This window comes from Puntigrus tetrazona, chromosome 15 (assembly GCF_018831695.1).
Source record: "Puntigrus tetrazona isolate hp1 chromosome 15, ASM1883169v1, whole genome shotgun sequence".
Lineage (NCBI taxonomy): Eukaryota > Metazoa > Chordata > Actinopteri > Cypriniformes > Cyprinidae > Puntigrus > Puntigrus tetrazona.
In genome coordinates, this window is record NC_056713.1 from 5793352 (window position 1) to 5805660 (window position 12309).

At 41.5% G+C, this 12309-nt stretch overlaps 1 protein-coding gene across 1 annotated transcript; it reads right to left on the bottom strand.

Moving 5' to 3' along the window:
- Nucleotides 1–1451: 1451 nt before the first annotated feature.
- On the bottom strand, nucleotides 1452–7730 carry LOC122359408 (transmembrane 4 L6 family member 5). The gene is made up of 8 exons (XM_043259700.1): nucleotides 7668–7730; nucleotides 5700–5882; nucleotides 4935–5060; nucleotides 3300–3517; nucleotides 2742–2805; nucleotides 2479–2633; nucleotides 2066–2258; nucleotides 1452–1610 (listed from the first exon to the last, which is right to left on the bottom strand). Exons 1-8 carry the CDS (start codon nucleotides 7728–7730, stop codon nucleotides 1596–1598), a joined length of 1017 nt encoding a protein of 338 aa, XP_043115635.1. The 3' UTR covers nucleotides 1452–1595.
- Nucleotides 7731–12309: the final 4579 nt, after the last annotated feature.

Consider the following 12309-nt stretch of genomic DNA (forward strand, 5'->3'; position numbering starts at 1 on the left):
AGGTTTACCGTTCCTCTGCTTTTTTTCCTTCAAAACATAATGCACTGTGAGTTATTGTGTTAGTTTTATGTGTAAACATTTGGTTGTCTAAACAGAGCAGGTATGAAAGAGCGAGAGGAAAAGTGGCGAGCTGTGACAGAAGAGACACCAGCAGAGAGAAACAATACGAGGGAAAAGAGGAAGTAGAGAAGACAAATAAGACAGACTAAATTTATGAATTACATCCTGAGAGTCCGTAGCAGGGTTCCCTCATCTCAAAGCTATTTTAAGTCTGCTGTTTCCGGAAAGTCGCAGGCCAGATAACAGTGGAGAAGGTCATTTTGTAGTCAGGAGGAATGATAATGAAAAATAGTTTTTTTTCAATGGTTTGTAATTATAGGTGCTACCAAACAAAATAGTAATTAATAAAAAAAACCACCAAACAACAAAAATGTCATACACAAAAACACGTTCAGAGGATTGGGGTTAATAAGATTTTATTTTATTTGTTTCTATTTTTTCAACGAAGCTTCTTATGCTGAACGAGGCAGCATTTATCTTAATATTGTGAAATATTATTAGAATTCAAAACAGCTGATTTGTATGTAAATATATGTTAAAATGTAATTTATTCCTGTTATCAAATATGAATTTTGAGCATCATTACTCCTTTCAGCGTCGCGTGACACGACAAAAATCATTCGCTGATGTGTTCAAAAACATAATTTATGCTGCATCATATTTTGGAGACTGAATCTGGCTCAGGGGCCGTGGCTAGATGGGCTACAGCTAAAACCAGAAATGACTTATTTTACCTAGTAGAAAGTGTTTTACTTAGACCTTAATGTCTACACACCGACCCTAAACCTACCACTTGCAATTAAAACTCTGATAATTGTTGTAGAGTGAGAAAATAATGAAACCACAGTGATGTGCGCATGCCCGTATGTGTACCATCTCCGTTGTCTATTCATGTCGTGAACTCTGAAAACGTTCCCCCTCTTGTGGTCATTATAGGATAAACGTTGTTCTCTCTGAAAATGTCTCATTCTCACGCAGCTTGAAATAACCTGAGGCCATGTGTCAGATGTCAGTGTTTATTTGGTGCTAGTCTGTTTTTTGCTTTTCCGACACATTTTAAAGTACTTCTGTGTTACGATCAATCAACCGTTCTGCCAAGTTTTCTTGGCAAGTGTGCCGCTTGTGTATGCCATTAAAATCAAAGCGCTTTATTGGAATTCATATAAATATTTTTATTAAGCTTTTGAAATCAAAAAATAAAAATAACACCTACTGACACTCAGTTAATTTATCACAGACATATACATACAATGACATTACTATACAGTGCATAAATATTAAAGTGCGTTATGAACATGTATTACAATAAAGACTATTTTAAACAGCTTATTTGTCTTTGTGGCATTTTATGTGTTCAAGTGTTTCTGGGACTCAGGGATGTAAAACTGGCTCCCCCTTCCACTTCCCTTTCTATTTCTCTCTGTCTCCCTCTTCATTAAAAAAAATAAAATTAAGCAGTCGTAGCTGACTGTTTAACCCCAAAAATGTCTTTTCATTCTCACATGGAGATGAAGACATTACAACCTCTAGTAATTTCAAGCAGGAACAACCTAAAGAAGAGAAAAGCAGAGATTGTTAAATGCAACTTACTGAACTTTCAAGTGGACTTTTGACCTTGTATAGACATTTATATTAATTTTATTTACAGTTAAAGAATTTTGTAAAATGTTCCTTTTTCAACAAGCAATTTAAATATATATTTTCTATTAAAACTTCTAATGGATGCATTAAAGAATGAAATGATAATAATAATGCATGATACCCTTAATAGAAGTTAATGTTAATTAAGTGTAAATCAAAATAAGTGTACTTCTATAAAACATGTCAAGATTAATACAAATAATCAGTTAAAATCCTATTAATTAAAGCATTTAATTTGACCAATGTTACAAATTTCACTTAAAAACACAGGTGTACTCTCTTTAAGTGTACTTTTATTTACATTAATCTTACAGTAGATTTAAAGCAAGCTACAAGCGCCCACTGAAAAACTGAACATCTGTACCTTATTCTTGCCAAAGCCGGGTCCGCACATGAACTCCAATACGGCGGCGAGGAGGTGAAGAGCGCAGAAAATGAGCTGAAGGCCGCTCGCTGCCATGAGGACGGAGAAAAGAGTCACGTTCCAGACCACAACCCCTCGAGGCTCCACGCAGGCAGACGACCACCGCTCCGGAGCATACAGGTAAAGCTGCTCACTGCGTGAACAAGCGCTCCGGTTACTCACACGTAACATCCACAAAAACTACAGCACATTCATGCAGCATTCAGCTTCAGTGCAGTTTTTTATTGGAAAAAGCGTTCGATCGGCGAGGCATGCATTAGGTTTAACGCTTGATTTGTTTCTCAGTGAAACAAAACTATACCAATGGTGGCCCGCTGGATGAATCCTTTGTATAAATAAATAAAGTGACTCACCCAGTTCTGACTTGTTTCAATGGCCGTCCCCACTTGGGGCCCTCAGTGCTGTTGTGCAAACAGAGGGGCCCCAGGGCCAGCCCCGTCCCGCTCACCACGAAACACAAGCCGGCTGCCAGAACTGCCAAACACGTGTAGCCCAGCTTGCGCAAAACCTGGAAACAACGACAACGATTATAATAAAAATACCGGCGATGTGGCGAAACGCCATTCGAGTGATGACGGTTAAGAAGAAAAAAACCCACACAATACAATTGTCTTACCTCGGCGGTAAAATAACAGCATCCTTTCTTTCGTAGTGTGTTGTAAAGCCCGCGCCACAAGCACCTGACAAAACACACAACAGCCATCAGAGCAATACTGGACTTAACACAACAGATGTCACGTGACCGCTAAGGTCATGTAATATGAGTAATGCTGTAAAGATGAATTTTGTTAATTTAAATAAACAAACATATATAGGTATATTTTGTTCTGTTCTATATTCTATTATATACCATGGTCTTCCGGATTCTGATTGGCTGGACTAAATCGTTTAATGCACAGGCTGTGCATTATCCCATACTTATATATAATATACATAATTATATAATGTTTTATTCAATTATATATGACACACACTTATACGGTATGGGTTATAACATGTATAATACATTTTTATTACTAATTTATTATTATTGTTGTTGCTATTATTCAATAAATTAATAAACAGATACGTTGGTTAAATACTGCATTCACTATAATAACAACAATAATAATAATTCTGTCATCATTTTAATATACCGTATCAAAATAATACGGAATGTTATAAGATCTCCTGCAAAGCAAACAAAAGAAGAGGCAAGCTCACCAGAAGCCCTGATGCCCAGATCCCAGTGCTCCACGTGGCCTCTCTGGTCACATGATTCTCTGTCAGGTACTGGTACTTCATATCAGGAAACAGCAGCAGTGCATTTGCCAGCATGCAGACGATGGCTATAGGAATCAGAGCCATCCCCACAGACCTGGAGCAGCGGCCGTGCACATCTCCACAGAGATCCTGCATCAAAACAGCACCGTAGAGCACATCAGCTACATCACTAGTGGGTTTTTACAATTATTACTTTGTAAGCATACAGTACTGTATGCAATGTTGTCCTATTGTTCATACAGTGTAACAAAACAAACCATTTTACCATGTGAATTGCATTAATATTTACATTTCACCGAATCATTGACCGTGCATTGAAATGAGCAAAAATAAGCCTACCTGTCGGAAGAGCGTTAAAGTGAGAAAGCAGGTGTTGCGAGGAAAGCTCAGAAGAGTCTTCAGCCGCGAGCCTTTGATTATTCCAAGATGAGGAACTTTGCCTGCTTAAATACAGAGCGTTTCCTACCCACAGTTCTGTGACACACACACAAACAGCTGAGGATGGTGAAATTAAAACGCATACTCATACTCCACTAATGGAAAAACTGCAGTTCGTGCGGTGTGTACACACCATACTGACCGCTGGCAGTCGAACAAGAGCAAAGCAGAAGAGAATCCAAATAAAATTCATTTCAGTCGAGTAATGTTTACCAGTCTGTAAAAGTAGATTTACTAGTGTTTTAATCATTTTTGGGCAATTTCATGCAATACATGACATACAAGTTTCAACAGAACAGTAGCTATGTCCTACTTAAATGGGTCAAAAATGGTTCTTAATTTCAACTAATTGAGGTTAATATTAATTTAATCTACAATACAGTACATTTTCATTTAATTGCAATGAACATACGGTTCCAATAACATTACATTTGGCTCACAATTAAAGTATACTCATTCAACGCATATTATTTCAAAAGATCATTTGTACACCGGTGCTATTTTTATGGTTTACTTTGTAAGTCACACCAGTTGAGGGCGAATAAAAATTTTCATTTTTTAGGCAACCATTGTGATACGCAATAGAGAATTGCAACAGTGTTCTGCACTGATTCATTGTGATGCGCCATTAGCACCGATCACAGTTCTGCAATGTTCTTGCTTGGGTTCGAGGGTGAAGCTTGTCACATTACGTACAATCGTTTTTGCATCCTAGACTACAAGCCAGTCTTTTATATTGCTTATTGAGGATGCTTTATTTAAACTATTTTTATTTTGTGCTGGTTTTTTAAAAATGACTGGATATCTGCCACTCTATGAGCTCAAACTCTATGAGCAAGCTGTGATGCAGCTCTGTAGCATTCAAAGCGTGACCAGAGCTCCATCAGTCAGCGAGCTCACAAGACGTCTCATGAATCAGGCCGCTCTCTTGGGAGCTTTATTGTTCACGAATCTAAATCTGTGTTAGTGAGCACTTCTCCTTTGCTGAGAATATTGCACAGGTGTGCCTTTGGCTGGCCACAATAAAAGGCCATTTTGAAATGTGTAGTTTTACTTTATTGGCAGGGGGTCTAAAAACCAGTCAGTATCTGATGTGACCGCCATTTGCCTCCCACAGTGCAACAAATCTCCTTGGCATAAAGTTGATCAGGTTGTTGATTGCGGCCTGTGGAATGTTGGCCCCAAGGTTTTTTGGACCGACAAAAACCTTGGTGCCAAAGCGGGCCAGCAGGGGCTAGAGGAGCGGTTATGAACAAAGACGGAGTTTCACTGCGTCTAGAGAGGGTCAGCGCCATGGATCATTTCATGAAGTTAACAGATAACACCTTTTAAGACTTTTAAAATAGTTTTAGGTCACTTTAAGATAGCAGCAACTGTTTGAAATCACATCTGTTTGGAAACAGATGGAAATTATGATCATCATACAAAGCACAAATATTTATAAGCGATGCAAAAGAAGATGCGCTAGCCATTAGCGTTACCATAGTAAACATGGTATATACTGTACAACGGCCGACTCAAATGTATATCCTCTTTTTTTGTGAAATAACGGCTCATATCATGTCAGGCAAATTTTCCGTCCTTATAATTAATCCATTTGTGATCAGTGAATCATTAACAAAATGCAACGGCTGTTTTATCAAACATTGTTTTACGATCACGCTAGTTCTACTGACCTATTTGGGATTTGTTTTCTGATAACTGATCAACTGACGTTGATGCGAGCGCGTAAAGGTGTGTTTTAGTGAAGCGCAGAAGAGATTCTGGTCAGATGGTGGAAACGCAATTTTGGGATAGGGGCTACAGGTCAGAGGCTATTAGCCCCGCCCGCCTGCTCAAAGCACTGGCACGCACTAGCCAGGCAATGGAAAACCCGTAACTGACTGTGTGAAGAGGATCTTGGAGGTGAAGATGCTAGATGAGGAGGTCCTGGGTTGGCATCACGTGGTCTGCGGTTGTGAGGCTGGTTGGATGTACTGCCAGATTCTCTGAAATGCCTTTGTAGACAGCTCAGGGTAGAGAAAAACTCTACGGGCAACAGCTCTGGTGGACATTCCTGCAAGCAACATGCCAATTGCAAGATCCTCAAAACTCGCAAACATCTGTGGCATGGTGCTGTGTGATAAAACTGCACATTTTAGAGTGGCCTTTACTCTGGACACCCGTGCAATAATCATGCTGTCTTCTTGATATGCCACACCTGTGAGGTGGATGAATTATCTCGGCAAAGGAGAAGTGCTCACTAACACAGATTTAGACAGATTCGTGAACAATATTTGAGAGAAATAGGCCTTTTGTGTACACAGAAAAGGTCTTTGATCTTTGAGTTCATCTCATGGAAAATGGGGGCAAAAACAAAAGTGTTGGGTATATCATTTTCCTTAGTGTAAAATAACCGACCCTATTCTCTCAATTGGTTTTGAATCCATCCTTACCATTCAAAAGGTTAAGGAAATGTATTTTGAAAGAAGCTACTCATGCTTACTAAGGCGGTGTTTTTGAATATTGTGAAATGTTTCTATATAAATTAAATTTTCAGCGTCATTACTTCAGTCTTCAGTGTCATATGTTTCTTCAGAAATCATTCCAATAACCTGATCTGTCGCTAAAAAGTAATAGTATACCGACTCCTATTGATTAGTTGAATGTATCGTTGCTAAAAATGTATAAATAATTAAATACAGGCCCCTTTGAATAGTTAGGTATATGATTAAACATTTGCATTTGCTGACTTCAGATTTAATAAGCAATTATCATTGCACAGTTTAAAAAGGAATCAATACCATATAAAGTTTTCATTTTGGATATCACTGCTTTCTGTGAAGCACTGGGGAATTTTTTGGGCACCAGAAGAGAGGGATATTACTCATGCTGTATAAAGATGCACGAGACTCAAGCAGAAGTGCTGCAACCAGCTTCGACCTAAAAATATGGGAAATGCTAAAAGAAGACCATAACAGGCTACAAGCAAAGCAAGAAGGAAGGAACCGTTTGAGTTGTTATAAACCTAACGGAGTGGAATGTGATGAGGCAAGATGATGAGGTCTGTAGCGAACATCCACAGACTGCTTCACTGATCATCTGACGGACTGCTTCCCAGGCTTCACATGACAGCTTGGAGGATAATACTTCTCAAAATGCAGCGTTTTTTAAGTCCTTATATAAAACAATCCCACGGATGGCCATGACAATGCAGATCATCATTGGTCAGGACAGGATTCCATTGTTAATATTTAAATTGCACATATCCATTCATTTGTACTGCACGGTTTTGAAATAAATTAATCATTTTACGTGATGCATATTTGTATGACATGCATAAATAAAACAGGTGGGATTTCTGCAATCCGTGTATCTATTTTCTAAAATGCATTTTATGGTTAGAATGGTTAAATGGTTAGAATCAGCATCGTCTATTTTGTTGTGAAATCAAATAAATAAAAAAAAAACATGCATGGAACAAGCAATAAATGAATAAATAAAATGTAACTAGTCTAAATAGATTAAAAAAAAAAATAATTAATTAAAATTATTGCATGAAATGAACTTAAAGGGTTTGTGATGGCCAGTGACCGGGCCACACAGTAAATGCGGTAGCTGACGCACTCTCACACATGTATATTTTTCTTTGTACATGTTAGTTTATTCCTTAGCCTTTAATTTAACATTGGTTACAGCTCACATTCGGGTTTCAAGTAATAATGACAGATACAGATTTGGTTTATTTTGACTTTATTTTTGATTTGCATTAACTGTATACCATGAGTGACTAGTTTGGGTGCACACTTTCTAGTTATTGGTGGTATATTTTGTTAATATTTCTTTCTTGAGTTTAAGTTACCAACGGGGACCAAGCGGTTTGGGCGCTGTCCAGGTGCCATGTTGTCTCCCAGTGGTGGTCCATGCTGCTAAAGGACCGGCTGGCGTCAATTGCCGTTGTTATGTTCCACTGGACCAATCCATTCTGTAAATTAGCTGGGGTGTGTAGGGTTGTTTGTTTAGTTATCTATTTTGATTTCTTGTTTATTAGTGTATATTTTGTGGGTTTGGTTTCTTCTTTATTCTAAGTTAATTATGTGGGTTTTGTTTAATGATGTTGGCGTAATTTTTCATTTGTGTGTGTGTGTAATGGATTAGTCCTTTGTGTATAAAAGCCCCCACCAGGTGTTACTGGGGGTGGGTGATGTCTGTTTGTTACTTTGGTGTGGCTTAGTGTTAAAGTTAGTTCTGTTTACGTGACCTTTTTTAAATGGGCCCAGACATTATTTCCTTTATTTCAATGTAATATTTAATTTGTGATTTTGGTTTGACTTTCGTGAACCTCAGCTTCAAGAGGAACAATGCGGGTTTCGTCCTGGACGTGGAACACTGGACCAGCTCTATACCCTCTTCAGGATGCTGGAGGGTTCCTGGGAGTTTGCCCAACCAGTCCACATGTGTTTTGTGGATTTGGAGAAGGCATTCGACCGGGTTCCTCGTGGTGTCCTGTGGGGGGTGCTCTGGGAATATGGGGTAAGGGGCCCTTTGCTAAGGGCTGTCCAATCCCTGTATGATCAGAGCAGGAGCTTGGTTCTGCATTGCCAGCATTAAGTCAGACTTGTTCCCAGTGCATGTTGGACTCCGACAGGGCTGCCCTTTGTCACCGGTCCTGTTCATTGTTTTTATGGACAGGATTTCTAGGCAGCCGGGGCCGGAGGGGGTCTGGTTTGGTGACCACAGAATAGCTTCTCTGCTTTTTGCTGATGATGTTGTTCTGTTGGCTGCATCTGGCCAAGACCTACAGTGTGTGCTGGGGCGGTTTGCAGCTGAGTGTGAAGCGGCTGGGATGAGAATCAGCACCTCCAAGTCTGAGGCCATGGTCCTCAGTCGGACAAGGGTGGCTTGCCCCCTTCAGGTTGGTGGGGAGGTCCTGCCCCAGGTGGAGGAGTTTAAGTATCTTGGGGTCTTGTTCACGAGTGAGGGGAGGATGGAACGAGAGATCGACAGACGGATCGGTGCAGCTTCTGCAGTAATGCAGTCTCTGTACTGATCTGTCATGGTGAAGAAGGAGCTGAGCCGCAAGGTGAAGCTCTCGATTTATCGGTCGATCCTCGTTCCTACTCACCTATGGTCATGAGCTTTGGGTCATGACCAAAAGGATGAGATCTCGGATACAAGCGGCGAAATGAGTTTCCTCCGTAGGGTGGCTGGGCGCCCCTTAGAGATAGGGTGAGGAGTTCAGTCACTCGGGAGGCGCTGGAGTAGACCCGCTGCTCCTCCACATCGAGAGGCCAGCTGAGGTGGCTCGGGTATCTGTTCCGGATGCCTCCAGGACGCCTCCCAAGGGAGGTGTTCGGGCATGTCCAACCGGGAGGAGGCCCGGGAAGACCTAGGACACGCTGGAGGACTATGTCTCTCGGCTGGCCTGGGAGCGCCTCGGTGTTCCCGGAAGAGCTGGAGGAAGTGTCTGGGGAGAGGGGAGTCTGGGCGTCCCTGCTTAGACTGTTGCCCCGCGACCCGGCCCCGGATAAGCGGAAGAAGAAGAAGAAGGTTTGACTTTAATAAATAATTTCTCTGGCGAGAAATCCTGCATTCCTGATTTTGACTGCTCGGTCCATCACATATGGTGTCAGAAGTGGGATCAGCAGGAGGAGCAGGTTTCAGTTTTTTTTTTTTGAACTATGAGTAAGACGTACGCCGTATCCGGTTCCGGCGCGTGGTTTTGTGTTTGAGCTCCGTAGTTTTGACTACTAATCTTCGTTTTTTTCTTCGTGATACATAAACATTATAACCGATTTATTCTTTCTCTGACCAAGAGTAAACATACTTGCTATATCTTTTACATCGAATCGCTTCCAAAAGTTGTATATTTGACAGTTCTTTTCCATTTTCAAGATCACCTGCTTCTAGCTTGTAGCCATTAGCACCACTAGCGCGGCTATCACAACACAGCGCACATCACAACACAGGGTTTACTAAATCCACAACCTAACCTCTGTCGTCTTTAATAATGTCGACTGCTTGTCTACCTTTGAGTGCAGGGGAGGACTCACTCGAGCTGCACTTGCTGGTGTCGGAGCTGGAGGCTATGGAGAAGCAGATCGGCGTTCTCCAGCTGAAGCAGGCCCAGCTCAGGAAGCGGATAGCTTTGCTTGAAACTTCCCGCTCTGAGGCCCGTGCTTCCAAGGTTAGTCGCGTGGGCGCGACACTAACACCTCCCCCATCACCTCGACTCCGTGTGCTTCTCTGTCCAGGCTCACTGCAACCAGGTCCCGGACCGCTCGGGTGTCGTTCACCCCGATGCCCGGGCACCGGGATCCTCCTGGTTGCAGCCGCGACGACCGCGAGCCCGAGCCCGAGCCAGAGCCTCCCCTCCGCCTGCCTTCGAGATCTCGACGCAGAACCGCTTCGCCACCCTCTGCGAGAAGGATCCTGAGGCTGTCATCATCGGTGACTCCATCGTCCGACACGTCCGCGCCACCGCGGTTAAGTATAAGGTTCGAACACACTGTTTTCCAGGCGCTCGTGTTAAGGATGTCTCTGCACAGGTGCCGGAGATCGTGACCGAGCTCACCGGCGCTGTGGTCGTGCACGCGGGGGTGAACGACATCCGGCAGCGGCAGTCTGAGGTTCTGAAGAGGGACGTGAGGAGCCTGGTGGAGGGAATCCGCAGCGCCGCGCCCGAGACGCAGATCATCATGTCCGGACCGCTTCCCACGCTCCGTCATGGAATAGAAAGGTTCAGTAGACTTTTTGGTTTCAATGAATGGCTGTCTTCATATTGTAAAGAACAGAAGCTGCTCTTTGTTGATAATTGGGATTCTTTCTGGAAGCGCCCTAGGTTCTTCCGTGCGGATGGTCTGCATCCCAACCGTGCCGAAGCAAAGCGTCTCTCGGACAACATCTCCACCGCTACACTCCATTTGACTAGTAAGTAACGAATCACACAACAGCAGCTTTGACAATATGACATGTAATGTAAATGTTAGACCGAGAATATGATTACCCACATAGAAACTGTGTCTGTCCCGCGAAAAATCAGATATATCAGTAAATCCCGCACAGGCCTTAGAAATAACCTAGTCACGATCAAAACAACAGTTAAAACCGGTCAACAGAAGCAATATTTAAAGTTTGGTCTCCTAAACATCCGATCACTGGCGCCAAATCTCTCATAGTACATAAATTAATTACAGACAAAAGTTGACGCGCTCTGCCTGACTGAAACATGGCTGAAACCTAACTATTACATCAGTTTAAATGAGTCAACTCCATCAGGGTACTTATATAAGCACGAGCCCCGCCGGTCAGGTCGAGGTGGAGGTGTTGGAGCTATATATCGTCAGGAGCTAAATGTTACTCAGAGAACTGGAATTAGCTATAACTCTTTTGAAATGCTTGATCTTAATGTTACGCTTATGGATGCTACAAAGAAATCTATGTTATGTCTTTCTCTTATCTCTGTGTATAGACCACCAGGACCTTATGTAGATTTTCTTAAGGAATTTGCAGATTTTATTTCAGACTTAATAATTAATAAAGACAGAGCACTTATTATCGGTGATTTCAACATTCATGTTGATTTGACCCAAATAATACAGTAGGAGCTACTTTCACAAATTTATTAACATCTTTTGGGCTAAAGCAAAATGTAATCGGCCCAACTCATTACTGTAAGCATACATTAGATTTAATTATTTCATGGCATCGATGTTTTAGACCTAGATATCTTACCTCTAAGTGATTTATATCACTGATCATTTCTTCATATCCTATAAACTTTCTGTAAGTGAGATTAACCGAGCCGCACTCGTTACCAACTGGGTAGAACCATTATCCCAACCACTGTAGATAAATTCACAAATAACCTACCAGATCTATCTGACCTGCTCCGCAAACCTGAGAAAGCAGATGATCTTGAGCAAATGACCAGCAGTATGTGCAGTATCTTCACTCGAACATTAGATACTGTCGCTCCCATCAAGTTAAAACAGATTAGAGAATAAAAGTGCACCATGGTACAATAGTCATACACACTCTCTAAAAACAGCTACTCGTTCACTAGAACGTAAGTGGAGAAAGACTAAGCTAGAGGTTTTTAGAATTGCCTACAAGGACATTATGTGAACTTATAGACAGTCACTAAAAGCAGCCAGAGCGAGCACCTCCGTAAACTCATTGAAAGCAACCAAAACAATCCGAGATTTTTATTTAGCACAGTGGCTAGATTAACAAATGATCGGTCAGCAATAGAACGCTGCACACCCTCTCAGTTAAGTAGCAATGACTTCATACAATTCTTCACTAATAAAATGGATAATATCAGACTTAAAATAACAGAAAATCAACCCTTAACTTCGTCCTTTACCCAGCAAATTCAGTTACAGTGTTTTGCAACCATAGGACAGGAAGAGTTAAATAAACTAATCACTAAGTCTAAATCTGCCACATGTGTATTAGATCCTATTCCAACTAAATTTCTGAAAGATATATTACCAGCAGCT